General features: G+C 43.4%; 1 protein-coding gene across 1 annotated transcript; it reads right to left on the bottom strand.

Moving 5' to 3' along the window:
- Nucleotides 1-822: 822 nt before the first annotated feature.
- Nucleotides 823-25,089, bottom strand: pcyt2 (phosphate cytidylyltransferase 2, ethanolamine). The gene is made up of 12 exons (XM_034100652.2): nt 24,784-25,089; nt 11,418-11,506; nt 9,175-9,336; nt 8,935-9,086; nt 5,279-5,320; nt 4,852-4,990; nt 4,681-4,763; nt 4,491-4,568; nt 3,938-4,003; nt 2,696-2,761; nt 2,110-2,198; nt 823-1,996 (listed from the first exon to the last, which is right to left on the bottom strand). Exons 1-12 carry the CDS (start codon nt 24,909-24,911, stop codon nt 1,882-1,884), a joined length of 1,209 nt encoding a protein of 402 aa, XP_033956543.1. The 5' UTR covers nt 24,912-25,089; the 3' UTR covers nt 823-1,881.
- Nucleotides 25,090-25,108: the final 19 nt, after the last annotated feature.

Genomic DNA, 25,108 nt, shown 5'->3' with positions numbered 1-25,108 from the left:
ATGACCTACGTGTTGTCAATCATGATGGCCGATTACACCTGCTCAGGTTACAGGTGTGCATTTATGGCGGGATTTACAGTGTGATGTCACCAAACACACTGATAAGCATGAACCTGTTTGAACATGCAACAAAACACAGTCCTGAGAAGATGTTATGTGAAACAAAAATTACCTGTGGTGGAAATGAGTTGTTGGTTATTCAACAAAAAAGGGGTGTTGTGTATTTTTTCTATGATTTTAGAGGTGTGGAGAAAAGTGAATGAATTTGAGAAAAGTTAAAACAATTAAACCACATTTTTGGTAAGAAACTATTTCCTTATTATTCTTTGTATCTTTTTTGGGAATACTTCCTGTCTTCTAGAGCCACTGCACTTACAAAAATACATTTATAATTTGTAATTACATGTTTTTCTTTCTGAAGCCTGACAGCTAAATGACCATTGGGTCTTCCTGGTGTAAAATAAATACTTGTAATTGCTACTCCATTAACTACAATAGGCCTCAATACAAAAACAGCTTAGACCAAATGAGATAGTGAGATCTGGATGTCTCTCGGCTGAGGGGTAGGAGGATCCTTCCTGCCGAAGCTCCTCGGGGGCGCTGCTCAGGCCGGGGGATTAAAGGCCCTTTGTGCTTGTAATGAGGTGACGGGTTTGCAGTTTTTGTTCAAGTCTGAGAGCAGCGTGATCGGGACGGGACAGGAGGATTTAGCAGCTTTTGAACGGCTGTGTCCTCATTTCACAGAGTCAGTGATCTGTGACGATGTGCTGATCCAACAAAGATCTCTGCTGCACAGCCCTACTGCAGTCAAACACACATGACAATATTTCCAATGTATTTATTAAAAGGGACATTTACAAGTTGCAATTTAGTGATTGATATTTAGAAACATATTTATAAAACACAAATTGTCTCGCACCTTTAACAATTCACCTCAGAGTAATATGCCCCATAATAACAGGAAAATCAAAAGACTGTAAACTTCTACAGAAGCAGTTTGAAAGTGAGACTAGGTCCAAATGTGAACGTTATTGGATTCTCTGGTGAAAGAGGAGAAAGAGGAGAAAACATAATAGATTTGCAGAACATTTTTTTCGAGTTGAGAAGGTCAGAGACAGAGTTTACATTTTTGGTGCAATTCACAGATCTTAAATTAGTTATACCGTTAGGAATGAGGCACGACATTACTGTCAGTTACAGTGCAAACGCTCACTCATTATCTTCACTCCACTCAATCGCTCAAACATAAAAACACACACACTAGCTGGGTGCAAAGTCAGGTAGTTAAATCCACAATTGAAATTAAAAAGACTGCTCCACGAATAAATCAACATTGAAATAATGTTTTTTTAGTATGGACAAAAACATAGTGACTTCTAAATATATATTTTTTTACCCAGTGTATACATTTTATTTTACTACATTCAATGTAAAAGATGCCACTTCTAAGACCGATCTTTAAAAGAAACATGGCTTAAAATCTAAAAACATTTAAGTTATGGCTTATTACAAACCCAACATATCACTTACACACCTTTACAGGAACACAGTGTGTGAATTCATGGACGAAGACAAAACATGACAGAAGAAGAAGACACACATTAAAACCATCTCTGTGGAGGACGAGAGGTTAAAATAGATTTTGAAGGTTGGTTTGGATTCTTTGATTTGTTGTCGAGGCAGATCTATTTTAATCGCATTAGGCTGGAGAAGTAATAGAAGAAGGTTGAGAGGAGCTAACTCAGTGCACGACACACTGCCACAACAGATATTTAATGCAGGATTCTTCACCCAGTGGCTGTGCTGCCTGGGTCAGTTGAGTCTTAAAGCTGAGTGTACCGCGACGAGTGAACCACACACAGAAGCAGGTCTGAGGTGCCACTAGTGAGCGGGCTGGGCTGCACCTTCACTCTGATCCTGCTCTTTCCTGTTCATCGCCTCGATCACTGCCATCTCCTTGGCCTCCTTCTTCTGGTTCCTGGCTTCAAACTGCAGCCTGACGACACAAGAAAAAGATCCAAAAGATTCATAATCATCTCTACAGCGATAAATCGGATGCAGGTAAAGGTGATCAGGGGATGCCAGTTAAGTTAATGAGGAGTCACTGACCTGTTTGCAATTATTCTCTGGACGATGTCATCAGTGGTGAGATTGTTCGCGCTGTCGACTGCCCTGAAGACCCCCCTCTTCTTAGGCTCCTAAGGGCACAACACACATAGTGATATAACCAAAAAAGGCCATGCTCCAAATATTCCCAAACATATCCTGAGTAATGAGGCCTATACTTTCACTTAATAAAAACCTGAATGAAGTAATAACACACATCATTCTAACCAATTAGGTACTCCGCTCATTTTTCAAAATTGATATTCATTCTAACTTAAGAGTGCTCATAGCGGTATCCGAAAACGCTCCTCATGGGGCTGTTTTGAGGACACATGCCTGCCATCACCAAACAATTGAAAAGGCAAAGCCACATTGGACATTAGGAAAATTGGATTGCTGTTAGGGAATGTAAGGTGTTCCTTTCCTATGCTTATATGAGCAAAACATGCCTCAGTGTGAATCAGACTGTAAGCCAGGACATTTTTTGAGCTTGAAATATTCTCAACGATATACACATATAAAATATAAATGCAGTACAGTGGCAGGGGGTGCTGCACTTTGATCAGAGACAACAGGAGCCCGTACTCACGGCGTAGGGGTCTGACGTGTCCTTGTCAGGAAACACCTCCGTCTTGCCATGACACACCAGGTCCACCTGCACAGGTACACAAACACACCTGGTTAAACCCCATATCATGTGCAGAGGAAGGAAACTGGAGAGAGAGGAAACTTTACACATGAACTGGTGAATCCTTTTTATCTATCGTCACACATTTTCACAAGTAGACTCTTGTCAGGGGCACTTTAGGTACGAACAGTGTACAAGTAGTGTGTGTGAACAACAGAATGAGCAAATTAGTTACTGCAGGGGGGCCGCCAAATTATTGTTTGATAATATTTTGACAAATATTGTTTTTATTTATTTATTATTAGACTTTAAAGAATTAAAATGTTTAAAATGATAAATTAAATCCCTTTTGTGCTACATATCTATAACAGCAAGCTAGTTATATTTGTATTATAATTTGTATTTGAATAGCTTAGTATTGTATGCACCATAAAAAGGTATGTTTATACGTGGCACTTTAGGCTGTCCTACATATGGTCCAGTTCAACACGCAACTCCGTTTTCTACATGGGTGGGGGTTTGCCCGCTCCATCTCTCTTTCAGCTAAGGGATCCTTTGCCTGAAAAATGTGAGAACCCTGACCTAGAGGGTATCCGACAGATCTTAATACGCTCAAGATGATGGGTTTTCTTCTCATATTCAATATGTCCACAAGAGGGTGCCACACAGTTAAGTACTGGGCTTTTTCTAATATATAATCAACACAAAATGATCTTAGGGAGAACCTTTTAAAAGCATAAAGCAAAATAGTGATCTATTTGTATGCACCACACTGTCCAAGACTTTTGAAAATCTTTAACCTGTTTAAAAAAGAAAAAGAAAGTCTAAGCTTTAAGAGCTGTAACTAGTTTTTTGATCTCAGTTAGTTTTGAAATTTGAAATATTTACTTCTTAAAATTGAACAGTGCAGACACACTACGCAGTATAGTGACTTCTAACGTTTCGATGACACCCCAATGGAACACTAACCTTTTTAATACATAACATAACTTATTAAAACAGTGTTTTTACTTTAGGAACACATTTTGTTTTTACCTTTGTTGCCAGAAGAAATTGCTGACATTTATTAACGTTTGTGTAAAATATTCAATCTTCTGGCTAAGACTCTCTTGATGTATTAAATAAAAAGGTGCCATCCTGGTTAAAAAAGAGGATTAAATAAATAATCTGGGGAAGAACAAATCTTTAAAAAAGGCATTTTACCCTAAAGTGATCCAGCAGATCTTTGCCCACTGCATAGGGAGCACCAATCACCACCTCCGAGACGTACTGTAGAGAGGAAAGAGACAGATTCAAAACAACAAAGTCACGTTTTCTTTCATTCCACTGCCTAACACCAGTCAGGGCATTTCAGCCTCAAAGTTAAACAGACGAGCGTGTTGTGGATGCGATGCGACACAGCTCAAGGGGCAAAGGTGCTTTTACAGTTCACTGCTTCAATTGGGAATGCGTCATCTGGCACTGAGTAGAACTGATGGCAGAGCACGGCAATGTGGCGGTGTTAGGATTGCGTTACGTATTTGTTCTGTGCACTGTTCTCTGTTCTCATAAGTTGGTTTAAATTGAACACAAACACACAGAGTGCAGCTGGGGGCACAGAGACGCTTTGTTCCAGACTGATAGCTGACCAGCAGGAATGGAGGGAGCAGAGCCAAGTCCGGCCTGATGCACTGTGGGTATTCAGGCTGGAAATACATCCCGCTGTGATGAACATTAACAGGGCGTTGCATATGTGTGTATGTGTTTGTGAACTCACCCGACAGGCCAGGACACTCAGCGTCCTCTCATGGATGTTCATGATTGGATAGTTCTTCCCCTTGTACCGATTCACCTCCTGAAGAGAGGGAAGACAATCTTTCATTAGTTTGATCCGAATGTTTGTAAACTACTGTCCCAGCATGGTGGGATTTATTTTGTGAACGCTTCTCTGAGATATGTGTGTGTACCTGGTCAAAGTGCAGACCCACGATGACGTAGGGCCTCTCTGCCTGCTTATAGACCATCTCTAAGAAGTCAACATGACCAATGTCTGCAAGGAAAGTGTGGTCAAGGAAACGACAACATGCACCATAGATATCATTTCTTCCATTATTGACATTTCTGCAGAATAAGGATACGGAAGAGGTCGAATGCCCCGGCCACGTAGATGATGGTGTCTCCGGGCTGAGGCTCCTTTCCTGAGGCAAACTGGATGATCTTCTGGGATGTCTGGAGGAACTGAGACACTCCTGTCCAGGGACTGTGGCCTTTAGGACCCTAAAACAAAAGATAAGTGTTTCACTGGGGAAATAAACAAACTCTAGGTGGTGTCTCATTTTTAGAAAAGCTGCTAACAGATATCCAGTGTACAAAACATGTGTTTCCTTGTACGATGTGAGGGTCTAAGGACAGAGGGTGTCGTATTGTCATACTGATATTCTGTACAAACTGTGAAGTCCACTGAGACAAATGTAACATTTGTGATATTGGGCTATACAAATAAACATTGATTGATTGATTGATTTACATGATGAGGTTTGACTCAAATCAACCCATGCTACTCACTTTCCCAAAGTTGTCTGTGTGCTGCTGGTAATCTGGGTTATCCTGCAGAAAACATTAAAGAGGAAGAGATGTGACACCAAAACCAACAAACAAGCTCATACACTAAAATGTTAATAAGTAATGAGCATATCTTCAAACACACACTTAAGAAGGTTTATAGTTGTGTGTTAAGGGTCTTATAGAGCAGTGGTTCTCAACTGGTCAGGCCTCGGGACCCACTTTTTCCTTTGTCAATAGATCGCGACCCGACATTTTGAACCACTCTATTCAACAAAAGATCGTGCTGTAAAATATACGCTTTGCAGCATACAATATTAATAAAAGTGAAGTACAGTGCATATATCCCTTATATCCCTTTACAGAACTAAAGTATGCTTTTAAAAAAGGTTTAATGAGATGATGGAATCAAAGCTGAACTAACTAATAAAAAAAGGCACACATGCTGAAAACCCAACCCCAGCAGGGGGGTCTGGGGGGATTCTTAGAAATACTAACATATAAACTACACATTCTGGTACACTCTAGTAGTAGTAGTAGTAGAACCTTTATTTATCCAGGAAAATCAATTAAGAACAAATTCTTATTTACAATGATGACCTGACAGGAGGCAAAGGCTTCCTGAGGGGATGGGGTTTGGGAGAAAAAATAAATAAAAAGACAGACTCCGGGCACTTCAGAACCCAGGAGACAACACAAACACATAGAGCAAAGATGACAGGCATAGCAGTTAAACATATAAAAACTCTAAAACAATATTGCTGTGGTTCAATCAGTCATTAAAATCAGCATCAGGCAAAGCAGCTACATGTGTGCACCAGGGTGTCAATAATAGTGACATTGAAGGTGCGGGGGGAGACAAAGGTTTTCATTTTCAACGTTTTTTGAAAGACATTCCAGCTATCTGCCGCTGCACACTGCAAGGCGGAGCGGCCAAAGGATGTATGGGCTTTGGGGATCTTTAACAGGATGCTTGTAGCTGACCGGGTGTTGTGCGTTGGGGGTGTGCGGAGTTGCAGTAATTGTGTGAGGTAGAAGGGGGTGAGGCCTAGAAGTGTTTTGTAAACAAACATCAGCCAGTGGATGTTGCGTCTGGTCTCAAGAGAGGGCCAGTTAGCCGGAGAGTACAGGTCACAGTGGTGTGTCCTGTAGGGGGCATTGGTGGTGAAGCGGATGGCGGAGTGATACAGAACGTCTAAATGATCGAGAGCTCCTTTACACGCCGAGCGGTAGATGGTATCACCGTAGTCGAACAGAGGAAGGACAGTCATCTGGACCAGAGAGAGTTTAGCAGATGAAGTGAATGAGGAGCGATTCCTGTATAGAAAGCTGAGTCTAGCTTTGACCTTGGTCTGAATTTTGGAGAGATGTTCTGAGAATGACAGATTACTGTCAATCCAAATTCCAAGGTATTAATAAGATTGAACTATTTCGAGGTCCCGGCCATCGGCGGTCACAATAGTGCCAGTTTGGGAGGCACCACTGCGGCCAAACCACATGATCTTGGTTTTAGTGGTGTTCAGGACCAGGCCGAGGGCAGAGAGATGTGACTGGATTCTCTGAAAACTATCCTGAAGAGTTTTCAGGACAGTATCCGGGGAAGGGCCAGCAATGTACAGAATCGTGTCATCAGCATATAGGTGGATAGAGGAGTTGCCCACTGATTTCTCCATGTCATTTATATATATTGAGAATAAGATGGGTGCTAGAATAGAGCCTTGTGGTACTCCCTTAGAGATGGATAGGGGCTGTGTCATCAGATTTTCAGATTTTACACACTGGGTGCGCATAGACAGGTAGTTTTCAAACCAGGCTATCGATTGGTTAGTGACACCAATGCATCTAAGTTTTCCCAGAAGCAGTTGGTGATCTACAGTGTCGAAGGCTTTGGCAAGATTGATGAAAATGGCAGCACAGTATTGTCTGGAGTCAAGGGCATTGATGATATCATTTAGGACTTTGAGAGTCGCCGTCTCACACCCATGTCCTGCACGGAACCCAGACTGCATGTCAGATAGTATGTTGTAAGTCTTCAGAAACCATGTTAGCTGTTTGCAAACTAACTTTTCGAACACTTTCGCTATACAGGGTAGAATGGATATTGGACGATAGCAGTTGGGGTCAGCATGGTTTCCCCCCTTTAAACAAAGGTTGCACTGAGGCTGCCTTCCAGGCAGAAGGTAGCACTGCTGTCTGTATGGACAGATTACAAAGGTGGGAGATAGCTTCTGCAATAATCGGGGCTGCAACTTTAAAAAAGAAGGGGTCTAGCCCATCAAGACCTGCAGGTTTGTTGGGGTCAAGTTTGCTAAGGACCTCCAGCACATCGTTCTCACTAACTTCCTGTAGGCAGAAGCTGTGACGTGGGGCTGCGCTAGAGGGGCTGGGTGGCGGAGTGTTGGTGGGGCTTAGGAGGCGCTATCGAGCCAAATAGGTTCCCACATTTAACAAAGTGCTGGTTAAAGAGCTCTGCTATGCGTTCATTACCGGTGACTACTGTGTCCTCAATAAGGAGGGAGTTAGGGAGATGAGAGGATGGGGGTTTATTCTCCATCTCTTTCACTGTTTTCCAGAATGTCCTTGGATTGGATCCACAGAGGTTGAATTGATTATGGAAGTAATCAACCTTGGCTTTGCGGATAGCCTGTATAGATTTATTTCTAATTTTCCTGAATGATAGCCAATCGTCGTGGGATTTTGAGTGACGAGCCCTGCGCCAGGTGGAGTTCTTGAGGTGAAGCAGTTCAGCTAAATCTCGGTTAAACCAAGGACTACATCGGTTTTTTTTATGGGAGCATGTTTATTGATTACCATACTAAAGGAGTCATAAAAGAAGGACCATGCAGCATCGATGTCAGGGATCAAGCTAATTCTGTCCCACTTGATAGCAGCCAGGTCGTAGAGGAAGGCTTGTTCGTCGAAATGTTTCAGTATTCGTCTGTGAGTGAGAAGAAAATAAATAAATCTATTGCTACCCGACATATTAATAATATTTTATGCCATTGTTTGTTTTTCACTTTGTTCTGACAGCTTGCTGCGAGAAGAGTAAAGAGGAGATAGTCTGTGTGACTTACTTTAAATTGTGGGTAAGGGTAGATAGCTCCCATTGTTCTGTGACCTGTCAATCATAAAACCGGGGGTCATATTTCATTACGTGTTCATTTGTATCTGAAGTTGTACCCATGGATGTATAAAGAATAGTTCTACCGCAAAGTTATTCCCCGTGGGGACTTCCGGCAACAATCTTGATTCTGATTGGCCAGAAGACTCGAAAAAACATCAGCAAAGATATTTTATTGAGAAGATGATCACTACGTGACAGAAGTTTTCAAAACCGTTTATGGTCTCCGGTACTTCCAGTCCAACGCCTACTGCATGCACAGCGTTAGAAAATCTGGCCTTCACTCACACATCTGCGACCCACTCGAAACGGGTCCACGACCCACCAGTTGAGAACCACTGTTATAGAGTATCTACGCAGCTTGCACTCACAGCCACCATAGTTGACCTTTATAAATGTAACCATGCGCCAAAATAAACACATGCATAAATCGCAATCACACTATATTTAAAAGTAAAACAAAGAATGTAAACACAACAACTGGTTATGAACATGAACTTATAACCTTGATGTTACGTTCAAACGCAGCTTTACTCACCATGTTGCTGTGATGGGTTTTGGTCATGAGAAGCATCCGCCCCACCAGGTCTGTGGTGGAGACCCCCTGTGTGCGTCTACATTCCCGGTAGCGGCCTAAACGCTTCACCTCTGCATACGTGTCCTTACCGTCTACCGTCAGCGTTATGTCATCTGTAACACATAAACATAGATATTAGTCATCACATGTAGAAGCTTTATCACATCACTGAGTGGGACTATTAGCCCTAAGACGGCTCACCTCCGTGCACACAGGAGTCACAGTTGTACTTGTCGAGGGTCTCCAGCGTGGTGACGTAGGGCGCTCCTTCTACGATCTCATCCACCCACTTGATGGCCCGTACCATCTTGTAGCGTTCTTCCTGAGTGAAGACCGGAGGACCCTTGTGCTTTGAAATCTCAGCTGTGAGAGGGCATGGGGGGAAATACAGTTTTAATAAATGAAATTCATATGTATTGACTCTCAATTAGGACTGCACATATGGACAAAAATAACTAACTGCAAATACGTTCACTGTCTTGCGTTGATGATTCAACATATTAGAAGGATTGACCATTTTCTGTTATTCTCTTTACTAGGAGGATCTGTGCCGAACATACATGTTTTGTTAGGTCTGCAGAAGATGGATGACTCTGCAGCTCCACAATACTTCATCCAAAATGGTGTTTAACACTTTAGCAAATAGGCTGCTTCCTGCAATTTGAATGTTGCAACTTTGATAACATTCTAGTCAAATGAGCAGCCCTACTCTGTAGTCCTAATCGCTAAGTGCTGCATTCAGCACACTCAACTACAATGTATAACAGATCTGCTGCTGTGCCGAGGAGCATCCAGACTCTTCATATAATCAGGGACAGGTCAGCTTACAGTCCCCAGAGGAACCAACTAAACAAGGAGCTGCAGCGTTCACTGTTTATGCACCACAGTACTGGAACAGATCTACTACAACTCAGTTATTTTAAACAAAGGCTAAAACAGTTTCCCACAGCGTTTTTGAAAAGCTGCAATGTAACTTTGATGAATTAGATTTGAGTTTAGTTGTATCTGAATTGTATTTAGCCTTACTCCTCCAAATCCTATTTTGTCCTTTTATATACCGCTAATAGTGATTTTAAGTTGTGTGGCCTTTCCAAACGTGTGGTACAACTGTTACACTCAGTCCAATCTGACATGAAATGGTCTTATTAATGACTAATAAGTCAATTTCCCCCCAAAAATATTATATTATCAATTAAATGTATGTAATTTCTTGTTAGTAGAAATATGTGTTATTTCATGTAATTAAATTCGCTTTTAGATGAACAAAGCAGTGATCGTTGCAAATAAAGAAAATAACTTGCATCATCATGCTGAAAAATGAGCATCAGAGCTCTCGAAATGTATCACCAAAGAAAGAGCTACAGCAACTTTTTACCGGCCTCTAAAAGCAACTAGATGCTAGGAGTCAAACCCCATCTTCATTAGTGCATGTTTAAAGGTACAGTTGTGTGTGTATTTCGGGCCTATGTGTGCAATTATAAAATAACACCATAGTGAAAGACTGAATTTATCCTCAGGTTGATCTTAATTCATATTTTCCTTATATCTTTTTGCGTATTTTCCATTTACCTGCTGTTGTTATTCTTGCTGGCTTTGACTTGTTGTCTAATGTGTATCTGAAGTGCACATCTTGATTTATACCAATTTAGTTCCTGCAATGTAATCAGATCATTAAGACTGCAGCCATATGAACATCTGTAGCTGGCATCAGTCTATATTACACAAGTGACCATATACATGTAAACATTAACAATCGACTAACTATTCAGCCTCTTAAAAGTAATAACAAGTCAAAAGTCTCAGATGAGATGTTTCTACGATTCTTATTCTGGTTGTCTTTGCAGCTGACAGAGTTGTGTTGTTTTTATTTGATTAGAAATAACTTTATTGTACAGTACCATACAAGTTAGTCAGTAATAACAGTTTATCACAGAAAGGATTATACAGATCATCCTTTTTAAGGTTTATTTTTGTATTCTGTGTCTCTACTGGGACATGTCTCCATGCTTTAATGTTCAAAAAGCACTTTATTGTTCTCATACTGCCTGTGCTGCAGCACCTCTTTTCACCCTCTGTCTGAAACCAGAGCCCAGTCTGCTCTGATTGGCTAGCTGGCCGGCTCTGTTGTGATTAGTCAACAGCTTAGAGATGTTCCTTAACCTATCATTTACAGTGTGTTGGAGTGCTAGCCAATAGAAGCTCAAGTGATACATTGTGATGTTATTATGTTACAGACGTAAACAAAGGAGGCATTTCAGAAAGGGGAGACGGGTCTGTGTGGGAGAGAAACTCCCTCTTGAGGGAACTTTGGGAATTTAGCCTTTGCAGAACATTTACATGGACAAGAACCTATATAAATCTACAGGGAAAGGAAAACCCCCAAAAGCACAATAGGGCCCCTTTAACAGATATCCATGTCAGAATGTGTGTATGTATGTGTGTACCATCTGTGTGCACTCCGACTATGAGGTAGTCTCCCATGGCTTTGGCCTGCCGCAGCTGGTTGGAGTGACCGTAGTGAACCATGTCATAACTGTGGAGACAGACAGAAGAGAATACAATGTCACAGATAACAACACACGCTGTCTGCGCTCAAAGAACAGAGGGACAAACTGAATCAAAACAAACAGATAAACACACAACAATAAGGGACGTGGCCTTAACCATGAACAGCCCCCAGCTACAGCTTTCTCCAGCACCATTGTCTTTTACATTTGCATGAGGGCTTTGACTGGCCTACTCTTCTGGCTCTGTCTTTTAACTTGATCTTATCTGTATTTGAATCTAGATTCATGCTGGACTTGCACAGTAGAGGAAAGTGTGTGTGTGGCCTTTGCTCTGAAAACATTCTCTAGTTTATCTGTGAGAAAGCCAATGATTGCAGACGCTTCGTACAGTGTGCCAATAAGAGTCATATTCCTAGATGATTAGGATGTTTTTACACTTATGTTTTTATTGTGTTTTCACAACAATAATAACAGAACGACAAAACATAATACACACAAATCAGTTGTAAAATAAAGCACATTAAATACTAGTTGTCTGAAGACCTTCAATATTCACATATACCGTACAGCAGTGGTTCTCAAATAGGGGTACGCGGACCCCTAGGGGTACGTTGGAGTACTGCAGGGGGTACGTGAGATTTATTTTATGTTAATGAAAAAAACAACGTAATTAATGCATTTAAACAAACTACTAATAGTAGATTAACTACTTTCTTCAAAAGTTTACAATAATTCTGGATAATAAAATGGGAACAATAAACGGGGTGCTCTCTTTTCCTCTCCCGACAGCCCGTCAGTCTCGTTCAGCTCGCTGAATAAGTACGGAGCCCTGGAGGGTTCACAGAGAGAAAAATAAATAAAACGTGCGCACGCTTTAGTAACTCGTGCGCACGAGTTACTAAAGCGTGCGCACGAGTTACTAAAGCGTGCGCACGAGTTACTAAAGCGTGGCCTCGTTTTGTGTGTGTGTGGGCATTTGTTTATGATAGTATCGTTCGTTCCGGTGCACTCCGGCAGGACTATAGCACATCGAGATTAAGATTAAACGAATTTCTTTCACTTGGGAATATACATATAACTATGGAGAACCAGATTTGTGTAAATTACTGTTCGTGGTAATTTGAAAACAAATGCCGACACACACACACACACACACACACACACACACACACACACACACACACACACACACACACACACACACACACACACACACACACACACACACACACACACACACACACACACACACACACACACACACACACACACACACACACACACACACACACACACACACACACACACACACACACACACACACACACACACACACACACACACACACACATCCTTCAGGACATATCCTTCATAAAACGAGGGGGAATACTCTGGTAGTTCGATGTGTGTAGAGGTGTGTGTGGTTAAACGTAGCAGCCTCGATCTCTATCCAGCGGTTCTAATGAAGGGCAACGCAGTGAAGTAAACAGTAAAAGGCACCGCTCTTTGCAGCTGGTGCTGCTCTTCAGATTCTGCTGAATTACACGTTATTGCCTCTAGTGCCCTGTACGACGAAGCCAGTTCAACAGACCCTGGATATGTTTGATTTACCTGGCTTAACTAACCCTAACAAACGCGATGTCGCTAAGCGGTCCTACGAAGTTGGTTATTAACTCAACAAATCAACCAGGGTTTCTCTGTCCGGCTGAGAGTGCGTTCACGTGTTGGTTACCAACATTTGACCAATCACAAACATGGAGACGCATGCTGACAGCGCAGCGTCATACTTCATGAATGAATAGTGTAAATAGCAAATCCTGCTTCGTAGTACAGGCCACTGGTGCCACAGAGATTTCATAAAGTGAAGGATGTTTTCCTTCTATAAAACAGCTGTGGGCAGCAGCAGATTCTGTGAGTCACGGACAGGAATCTCTCAATTTAAATAAATACTCACAAGTCCCCGGTTAGGTGCTTCGTTGTTGGAGTTTACCCCAGTGGACGAGAGGGTCGCCTCCCTACGCCTGCGGGTTATGGGGGGGAAAACTCTGACTGTTGTGTGTGCTTATGCACCCAACAGCAGTTCAGAGTATTCGGCCTTCTTGGAGACCCTGGAAAGAGTCCTGTATGGGGCTCCTGAAGGGGACTCCTTAGTCTTGCTGGGAGACTTCAACGCACATGTGGACAATGATGGAGACACTTGGAGGGGCGTGATTGGGAGGAACGGCCCCCCTGATCTGAACCGGAGTGGTGGTTTGTTACTGGACTTCTGTGCTAGTCATGGATTGGCCATAACAAACACCATGTTCGAACATAAGGATGCTCATAAGTGTACGTGGTACCAGAGCACCCTAGGCAGAAGGTCCATGATCGATTTCGTTATCGTATCATCGGACCTGAGGCCGTATGTTTTGGACACTCGGGTAAAGAGAGGGGCGGAGTTGTCAACTGATCACCATCTGGTGGTGAGTTGGGTCGAGTGGCGGGGGAAGCCTCTGGATAGACCTGGTAAGCCCAAACGTGTAGTTCGGGTGAACTGGGAACGTCTGGAGGAGGCCCAAGTTCAGGAGGCCTTCAACTCACACCTCCGGCGGAGCTTTTCGGGCATTCCTGTGGAGGTTGGGGACATTGAACCAGAGTGGTCGGTGTTCAAAGCCTCTATTGCCGAAGCCGCGGTGGGGAGCTGTGGTCTCAAGGTCTTAGGTGCCTCAAGGGGCGGTAACCCTCGAACCTCCTGGTGGACACCGGTGGTCAGGGAAGCCGTCCGACTGAAGAAGGAGGCCTTCAGGGATTTGTTATCCCGGGGGACTCCCGAAGCAGTTGCAAGGTACCGACAGGCCCGAAGGGCAGCAGCCTCATCCGTGGCCGAGGCAAAGCAGCGGGTGTGGGAGAAGTTCGGAGAAGACATGGAGAAGGACTTTCGGGCGGCACCAAAGTTGTTCTGGAAAACTGTCCGACACCTCAGGAGGGGGAAGCAGGGAACCATCCAAGCTGTGTACAGTAAGGATGGGACGTTGTTGACCTCAACTGATGGAGTGTTGGGACGTTGGAAGGAACACTTTGAGGAACTCCTGAACCCGACAACTCCGCCCTCTATGTTAGAGGCAGAGCTGGAGTATGACGGGGGATCAACGCCAATCTCCCGGGGGGAGGTCACTGAGGTCGTCAAACAACTCCACAGTGGCAAAGCCCCGGGGGTGGATGAGATCCACCCGGAAATGCTGAAGGCTCTGGGTGTTGAGGGACTGTCATGGTTGACACGTCTCATCAACGTTGCGTGGAAGTCGGAAACGGTACCGAAGGAGTGGCAGACCGGGGTGGTGGTCCCCCTTTTCAAAAAGGGGGATCAGAGGGTGTGTGCCAATTACAGAGGCATCACACTACTCAGCCTCCCCGGGAAAGTTTACTCCAAGGTACTCGAAAGGAGGGTCAGGCCGATTGTCGAACCTCAGATTGAGGAGGAACAATGCGGATTCCGTCCTGGTCGTGGAACGACGGATCAGCTTTTTACTCTCGCAAGGATCCTGGAGGGGGCCTGGGAGTACGCTTATCCGGTCTACATGTGTTTTGTAGACTTGGAGAAGGCGTATGACCGGGTTCCCAGGGAGTTACTGTGGGAGGTGCTGCGGGAGTATGGGGTGAGGGGGTCTCTACTCAGGGCCATCCAATCTCTGTACTCCCAAAGCGAGAGCTGTGTCCGGGTCCTCGGCAGTAAGTCGGACCCATTTCCGGTGAGGGTTGGCCTCCGCCAGGGCTGCGCTTTGTCACCAATCCTGTTTGTAATATACATGGATCGGATTTCGAGGCGTAGTCGTGGGGGGGGGGGTCTGCAGTTCGGTGGACTAAGGATTGCACCACTGCTTTTTGCAGATGATGTGGTTCTGATGGCTTCATCGGTCTGTGACCTTCAGCACTCACTGGATCGGTTCGCAACCGAGTGTGAAGCGGCTGGGATGAGGATCAGCACCTCCAAATCTGAGGCCATGGTTCTCAGCAGGAAACCGATGGACTGTCCACTCCAAGTAGGGAATGAGTCCTTACCCCAAGTGAAGGAGTTCAAGTATCTCGGGGTCTTGTTCTCGAGTGAGGGATCAATGGAGCGTGAGATGGGCCGGAGAATCGGAGCAGCGGGAGCGGTATTGCAGTCGCTTTACCGCACCGTTGTGACGAAAAGGGAGCTGAGCCGGAAGGCAAAGCTCTCTGTCTACCGGGCCATTTTCGTTCCTACCCTCACCTATGGTCATGAAGGATGGGTCATGACCGAAAGAACGAGATCGCGGATACAAGCGGCCGAGATGGGTTTCCTCCGCCGGGTGGCTGGTGTCTCCCTTAGAGATAAGGTGAGAAGTTCGGTCATCAGGGAGGGACTTGGAGTTGAGCCGCTCCTCCTTCGCGTCGAAAGAAGCCAGTTGAGGTGGTTCGGGCACCTAGTTAGGATGCCACCTGGGCGCCTCCCTAGGGAGGTGTTCCAGGCACGTCCAGCTGGGAAGAGACCAAGGGGTAGACCTAGGACCAGGTGGAGGGATTATATCTCTTCGCTGGCCTGGGAGCGCCTTGGGATCCCCCAGTCAGAGCTGGTTGATGTCGCCAGGGAAAAGAAAGTTTGGGGCTCTCTGCTGGAACTGCTACCCCCGCGACCCGACCACGGATAAGCGGGAGAAGATGGATGGATGGATGGATAACTAGTTTAGCTTGTTCCAGAGTAGATGAAATAGCTAAGTGTGTTAGGTCTAACTCTTAGTGTATTTTGCTCTGCTCAACGGTCCGTCACAGCGGCGGAGCTGTGATCATGCAGAGCTGCGTGTTCTCCTTCAGCAGGGGCCTATACTACGAAGCTGGTTCAACCTAACCTGGATATGTTTGAGTTAGCCGGTTGGCCTAATCCAAAACATACGCGCTCTCGCTAAACTGTACTACGACGCTGGTTATCAAGTGGATCGCTCAAGCCAGCCGTGTCCTATCTAGTTAGGTGCGCGTTCACATGAAAGGGGTGGTATTTGGAGCATTCGACCAATCACAAACATGGAGAAGCGTACTGACAGCGCAGCGTCATACTTCCTGAATGAAAAGTGAACGTTAATACTAGTCAAAAATTAAGAAGTTAAACTTTAAACATCCATGACTTAAACACTTTATCCAGGATCAAAGCCACATAGCTGCACCTGCAAGGTGAATACAGCTGGAAAAAGAAAAAGTGTTTGAATGCGTACATTAACAGGTTTATGATATCACTGCCCCGTCTAAGACACGATCTGACTTTAATTACATTTGTCTCGAGTGTTTCGTCAACTTAATGTGTTGCTTAAAATAATACTTCTGCATACAGTATGTGACACTGTGAGTGTTGCACGGCCAGATACGGCTCAGCTGACTCAGATAAGGAGATATATGATACATTATGAAGTGATATGCCGCGGACTGTACTTAATGTACTCTGATCCGGTTACTTATGTTGTGGCCGATATTTAAGTAAGCTTTCTTAACGCTAATGTTATAATAGTCAGATTGCTCTGAAGATGGAGGTGATATTCTATTAATGTTCACGTTCACACAGTCGGTGATTTTTGCCGGCCGTCTTTCCTGCAACGGCAGCTTTTCTGTATTTCCTTTCTCCTGTAATATGACTTGATCGCTTTAAACTCCGCACACTGAGCTCTGATTGGTCAGCAGGCAGTGCTTTCACTGAGTTGAGCTCTTAGCCTGCAACATAACCTGGTCCCGACCAGGTTAGCTGCTTAGCATATATTACCATGGAGATCTAGCCTGCTAAAAAGAAAACCAGCTTCGGATGACCGGAAAGCCGGAGTTTTCCCTGAATTTAGCCGGCTAAGCGAAAATCCTGCTTCGCAGTATACCCCCCAGTAGCTGATCTGATATCTGATCTCTCTCTCGCGTCCGGTTATACTTCACTCACGTTTATGTCAAAATCTATCAGATCTAGCTAGTTCTAGTTAATGATATGACTGCCTGCTTATCAAAGGACGTAAACAATAACAGTGTTTCCCACAGATCTGAAATATACTTGGGCGGGTGGTGGCAGCGGGCGGGGGGGGGGTGCGAGATAAAAAATAAAAATAAAAAAAAGGTTTTAACAACATGTTTATTTATTGACTTTTCATTCCTGTATAATCATTTTGCGCAAAGATGGCACTGTTTGTCAGAGCACTTCATCCTTCTGGGATTTCATGAAGAACAGCTCCAACGCCTGTGTGTATGGGAACGCCTCTGGTGCTGGTCCATATAAGCGTTGCTTGGCAACGGCGTGTGGCCGCAAAGTATAGCATTATGCATATGCTTATATGAGGGGTCAAAATCCCATGCTCATAAAATGCTCATATATCTTTTTCTCTTCATTCCCCACGACCCAAAATAAATAAATATACAAATTTTAGGAAAAGTAACGAAGTTTAAGCAGTGTGGGTTTTATATTAACAGAGTTACACATATTTCAAAACGCGAAGTGTAATAACTGCAGTTTGCCTCCCTGTCAGAATGACAAAGATCCTCAGTGAAGCTCAAGCCCATGTTTCTCACTACATTCTAACTACAACTTATTAAAAAGATCAGTTCAATGCAACTAATGTCGTCTTAGTGTTATTGCATGATGTTAAAATTGGTTTGCCATGAATTTAGTGATGGATTGTAAACATTTGAAATGTAGCATTTAAGTGTTTCTCAGTTACAAGGTTGTTGTTTTAATAAATCAGACACTGATGGTGCAGCGCTGTACTGTACCTCTTTATATAAGCATTGTTTCCCTAACAATTTTTTGTTAGGGAACACACATTTAAATGTAAGTATGTAGTGGCCGCGTAGGGGTCGACCGATTATCGGCCAGGCCGATTATCGGGGCCGATATTCCTCATTTGACCGATTATCGGTATCGGCCTTTTTTTTAATAAAATTGCCGATAACACTTTGGCTCTGATGCGGCAGTTTCTCTGTCTGCAGTCACCACTCTCTGTACACGAGCAATGTCCCGCCCATAGCGCTATCTGATAGGCTATTACTGAAGTGTCAATCAACACTGAAGATTTTCCGGGCGGGAGCCAGCCATAGAGGCGGGACCTTCTCAGATTACAGGCATGTGCGAAGAACGCAGACACAGACAGAGGCAAGCAGCATCGCTGAGCGGCAGAGCCATACATGTGTTTCGAAGGTAAATCAGTTGAAAGCCGAAATTCAATAAACATCCCAATCCCCTATGCTGAAGTTGCAAAAACAGCACGATCTATTGATCCAATTCTATCAGCTTCCCAGTTACACAGGGACGCGGGAAGTCAGTCAGAGTTGGGGTGCGTGCAGCGTCTCGCAGCGGAGTAACTGTGGTGCGGAGGGGGGGCTGCGAGTGGAGCCTCGCAGTTTTTCAGGTTGATCTGTGAAGCTCATTAGCTAATCAACATGTATTTAGCAAATGTTTAGCAAAATATTAGAAGTGAGGCTACTAGTCTAACGTTAGGTCTACTGTAATAGCCTCACTTGTAATAGTTTGTAAAACATTAGCTAGCACTAGTGTTTTGCAGTTGCTAGCAGTTTATTGGGATTTTATGCTAGATAGACAGATATAATAAATTAAGCATTATTGTTAGTTAAGCATGTCAGCCTGCAGCCCCACTTCTTGTCTCTCTCTAACTCATTGCAGATGACTGCACTAAAGAAAAGGGCACAGAGAGGAAACCAGTTGTAAGATGTTTAAAAGTTCATTAAACATAATATGTGCTTAAATGCATTTCAAAGAAGTTGTGTTGAGTTGTGTTGGAGTTTGTGTTATTCTACATTTTGACACTATAGATTTTCTGATTTTACTGCAAATGTATATCGGTTCCAAATATCGGTTATCGGTCTCCTTGATTACTAATAATCGGTATCGGTATCGGCCTTGAAAAAGCCATATCGGTCGATCCCTAGCGTAGAACATGTGTTGGTAAATATGTTACTTTGTTACAAGCAAAGAGAGAGAAAGAGAGAAAGAGAGAGAGAGATAGAGAGAGAGAGAGAGAGAGAGAGAGACGGGGGTTGTTGTTAGCATCTGGTGCTAGCTCGGAGCTAACGGAGATTATAAACTGTTTCAACAATAAGGAGAGGGAGAGTCCTCTCCTGTCGGACTGAGAGGCTGAGATAACGTCAGCTCAGGGAGGTAAAGGACTCTGAGCAATTCGATTGTAAACGTTAGTCTAAGTTATCTCAGTGGGTCTCAAACGGTTTGGTCATCTATGTAAAGTTTAAACAAATATTTCCATCCATGTAATATTAGTTGTATATAAAATAAGTTAAGAAATCCTTCCAATGTGTACTATAGGTCAGTAAAAAATAAAAAACAGTTTGAATGGGGAGTGATTAGTCAAATATGCATAAATAAAAAGAAAGAATGCAGACTAGGTAAGATAAAGATAGGAGAGGAGTTTATCAATGATGTGTTATTGGTTGTGAGCATATTCTAATGGTTTTTTGATTATTGAAATATATACAGTTCCGTTTCATATGGGTGTTGAGAACTGTATTCATACATCTCTTAATGTTGCCCTCAAAGTGCACCAGATTGATGCATTCAACTTCAATTTAAAGAAACAAATCTGCCCGGGGGTGCATGCCCCCGGACCCCCCTAGAGGATGTGAGGTCATCACAAATAAAACAGGTTCACATGGATAGGATACTAGATAAGTGTGCACACTCATTATATACACTACACATTGTTCTTGGATTTGTTAACATATAGTCCCTAGTATATTTGTAGAAAGGCAGGAAATGGAATTCAATTGAGAAAATGTTTAATTGTGGAGGACCCCCTGTTTTGTGTCCCCCCCACTTATCAAACCAAAAGTTACACCCTTGCCTCCACATATCAAAATACCCTCAGTCTCTAATGCAATGAGGTCAAACAGATTTAAAAAAATAAATGTGTTACTCTCTGGGGGGGCATATACATTAACCAATGTCACCACTGCATTTTCAAGTTTTCCTTTCACTAATACATACGTTTGTCCCTAACTTCTTTATGGAGTTCAAATTGAACTGCATTTGAAATAAGGATGGCCACTCCCCTCTTCTGGCTAGGTTTGTAAGAACTATAGAATGTATTTTTAAAACCAAAGCGTTTTAGTTTTTCATGTTCCTGTTGAGGCAGATGAGTTTCTTGTAAAAATAGTACTTGGGCCTTTTATTTTTTCAATTTAGCCAGGACCTTGCTCCTTCATTCATTCTATTTACATTAAGTGACATCAATTTTATATTATTGTACGGTATTTAAATTGCCCAATTCTTTGCATTCACAAAACTCCAGACAACTGAAAAATACACAGACCTGAACATCTGGCCTATGTGTAGTGAACGTAGAACGTAAAAAGGAAAACGTAAACTTCCAAGGTAGGGTGATTCCTCGCCAGCTTAAGTCCCCGTTGGCAGGAAGAGGGGAGAGCCTCCTCCTGGAGGGCCCCTCACTAGTGGTGAAACACGCAATCTCACGCATCCTAGTAGTCCAACGGCCTTCGATAGCACTTATATAATCCAAATGAAGTCGTGGCAAATATATACAGCAGTGTTTCCCATACATTGATTTATTTGTGGTGTGCCGCCACAATTAAATATCGTCCACCACAAATGGATCTCATAAAAATATATATATATATTATTATCCTTTTTTTTTTCTTCTTTTTTTTTTTGGTGGTCTAACTCTAATGGATAGTGAGGTGGGCTGATGATCGGAAGGTTGCGAGTTCAAATCCTGCCTGGAACACCACTACTAGTGTGCCCTTGAGTAAGGCAGTTAGCCCTCGGTTACTCCAGGGAGAATGTCCCTGTAATTGGTCATTGTAAGTCGCTTTGGAATAAGGAGTCTGCTAAATGCCTAAATTGTAAATTATATTTTTGGGAGAGTAAACCCCACAGACCCTCAACTCCGGTGTGTTTCACTCATTCACAACGCAACACAGAGCAACAACAACGTTGTCTACAGTAGCCATGAACTCGCATGTTTTATCTTATTTGAGGGGGGGGTGGATGCGTGGACCACCCGAATAGGTTAAGGGGCCTTTGGCTTTTCTTGCCGGGGGGGGGGGGCGCCCCCACTAATTGAATCAAATTCTGTGGGAAACACTGTACAGTGAATATATATATATATATATATATATATATATATATATATATAAATAATATGAATCAGTTAGTCTCGGGAGGGATCCGCTCATATTCCTGTAGCCTCTTCCTTACTCTGCTCGCGGTCTCGCCCCCACCTGCACTACTCTCTCCGACGCGTTGCCATGTCTTGGTCTGGTGGGGACGCTCCATCTCCGGGTACAGCTCTGAAGCGTTGCGGTCTGGTATCTCCACGGAGAAACCTCTCCTCCTCAGCTCCTGCGCTGCATCTTGCGCACTGTCGTATGTGCATGTTCCCGAGTCCCAGTGAATACGTATCCTGTCGAGAGGTGTCTGGAAAAGTATATTTTTCTCTTTAAGGACCCTCTTTATTCCCACGTACGCCTTGCGCTTCAGGACGACCTCCGTTGCATAGTCGCGATCGAACGATAGACGTCGCCCTTCCATCAGTATCTTCTTTTCCCAGGCCTTTTTCAGTACCCTTTCTTTGGTGGTAAACTCCAGAAAGTTCACCACTATGGACCTTGGCTGTGCATTCCTTTCCGGTTTGCGAGCCACAGCTCTATGAGCGCGTTGTATCCGTAGGTTGGTGTCCGGTAAAGCGAGTTCAGTTTTAAAAAGTTGATCCACAAAGTCAGACATGGAGTTACCTTCCTTCTCTTCAGGTACTCCATAAATGCGCATATTATTTCTCCTGGATCGACCTTCCAAATCCACCAGTTTCCCCTGCATGGCTCTCTGTTACATAGCCATGTTTACTGTCTCCGCCTCATCAATTCGTTTCTCCGCTTCTTTCAGCCTAGTTTCGTGGGCCTGGGTTAGCGCAGAGTTCGCAGAAAGTTTTTGGTAAATGTCCTGCTTCATATCTTTGAGTTCAGATTTCATGTCTCCCTTGATTTCTTATTTACGTTTGTTTAAGTCCACTTTATGCTCAGCCCTGAAATCGCATATTTCCTGGAGCACTGAGCGCATGGTGTCTGCCGAGTCCTGTTGTGAGCTAACAGAGCTTTGAACGTCTTCCATCTCCGGTGAATTCTGTCTTTCTAGTTTGTCACCTTTCTTTTGACTTCTAGTTCTCTTTCCCCCTCTCATTCCAATACAATTACATCGATTTGTATATTACTAGGCGAGTTAAGGGGGTTGATTTCCAATCGCTATCGAGAGCTAAATATTAAGCAGCCATCTCACTCGCCTTGCTCACCGGAAGCGTTGCTCAGCTCTTTTAATGTTTCTTTAGGTTTTGATGAACATGTGGTTCAGTTGAGCACCCTGCAGCTTGACATTCCTATATTTTCAAAACACTTATTTCACAATACTGCCAAGTTCAATAACAAACTCCTGTGGGTAGACCTCTCCTCTATAATATTATTAGCACAAGCTGCTAGTCTGAACACACTTAAGGATAATCCCCTTACTTCCCGCACCTCACCTAGTCAGGATCTTAGACACTATCTCCTCGCTGTAGATAGACTTTAGAGGGATGTATATGCAGAACACGGCTTGCTGTTTTCAACATCTGTGAGTGAGGGTTTTAGTGAGAGACAAAGTGAATAAATAAAGGTGAAGCCTACTTTTCCAGGTGTACTCTGTGATTAATGGGCCGAATGTGTTTTATAGCTGCCCAAAAAAAAGTAATCTGTCAAATGTAACTAGAGTGAGTAAGACCAACAACAATGTCCACATACTGCATATTTGTAACATGGTGATAGTTATCAAAACAATAACCTACAATGTATTCTTGACCCACCTTTTTGTCAATACTGTAAGTGAAAGCAGTTGTTATTAGACTGATCCTCTTGGCGCAGTTAAAGTATTTTTATCATTTAATATTTAGCAGGTGCTCTTTTGACAGTATGTTTCTGTGGTTGTCCTGAAACCAATAACTATTACGCTCTGCTGGGTGTTTATATAATTTGTTTTATTGACAATTAAACTAAACTGCTGCAAAATGAATTGCCTAAACACAAGCCCTTTGAATCCCCCAGGAAGAGGGAACCCCTATCTACCATAACAACATGGCACTTTTGCGTCACACTGAACAACATGTTCACTATGCTAGTTATTTATAACCTCCACATGAGATAGGCCGTGTTATAGGCCACTTCTATGAGCAGGGAGTGAGTCCAGGAGAGGATTTATGTGTTGCGCATTTGGATTCCGTTGTCTCCTTGGCTGCAGTTTCATCACGTGAGGATCATGGTTGGTGAGCGAGAGTTTAAAATAACAATACATCATTTACTCACTGCAGGGCTCTAAGGTCCACAAGTCTATTACACCTATATTAAACTATAACAGCTAGGTGTATTCATAAGTGGACTCCTGCACTGTGTTCCTTTCATGGTCTGTTTACTTTAGGTGCAGAAGCTCTCCTCTTTATTTTAGAAGTGCGTGCACACTCCTGATTTAAGCAATGACAATGACAATGACAATAACCAGATATTGATGTCCGACTCATTATTTGAGTGTCACAACCAACCTACTCGGAAGACAACATAAACACCCTTGAGTCATCTCCATTCTGGACCTATTTTTAGGTTATTACCCAGCATCAAAAGGCATCAAACATTCATCCCTGCCAAGACTCTTTTTTAGGCAACCTTGGATGTGTAAACAGCAGGATTTCATGCAGAATATGAGACGAGAGGGTATGACTGCTTTATATATACATTTTCTCTGGGTCAGCAGCAAGTCATTGTGGTGGGTTTAAGACTAGTATGCAACATAACACGCCATAGGTTTTTAACTTTAGGTCATTTCTAACCTTTAAATAACCTTTAGTGTCCATTTTGTCTGGGTTTAGTTTCACACATTTCAGAATAACCTCAGCCTTACTATGAGGCAGTGGACTAAGAGGACCTCGCCCATAACGGTGCCATAGGAACTGCTAGCAGATGCTAACAGCTGGTATATTAACATGTAGCAAAACATGTGATGCCTGATTTATTAGTTTTAGGTTGTGCTGCTATTAAAGATACAAAGTATACGTTTTAATGAAAAAATACAAGATAAAGTAACATTTGCTATGATTAGTTAGATATGTATGAATGATGAACTAGGTAAACTTCTGCTAATGTATGTATCGTTAGCTAGCTAGCATTAGCCTGCCAACCCACCACTGTGTTGCAAAATAACTGCGTATAGGACTACAAATTGCGGGACAGGGTTAAATAAAGCAGCACCGACAGGATGTCAGCGGCGGGCACCGGGACTCACCAGCCGTCACACCATAACCGGACGACGCGCTTCCTTTTCTCCGGGCTGCACGCAGAGCCACCCGGTGTACGGCAAACTGAGTCCTCCTCCCGCTGCTCCTCCGCGGCGTGGTGCCCGTTCTTTATCATTTTGATAACTTCAAATAACGTAGTGGTAGTACGAATACAAACTAAAGAAAGGTTAAGCTTCAAAGTAGTTCACTCCGGTTACTCTGAAGGATTCTTTCAGAGGACGGTGTTCTTCTTCTGCGGAGGCTGAGCACACATTGACACCGGCCAACGCCTCCAACACGACATCATCGGGACGTCACGTCGGACGGAGCCAC

This window comes from Pseudochaenichthys georgianus, chromosome 1 (genome assembly GCF_902827115.2).
Source record: "Pseudochaenichthys georgianus chromosome 1, fPseGeo1.2, whole genome shotgun sequence".
NCBI classification, from domain to species: domain Eukaryota; kingdom Metazoa; phylum Chordata; class Actinopteri; order Perciformes; family Channichthyidae; genus Pseudochaenichthys; species Pseudochaenichthys georgianus.
This window is presented reverse-complemented; position numbering and strand designations above follow the sequence as displayed.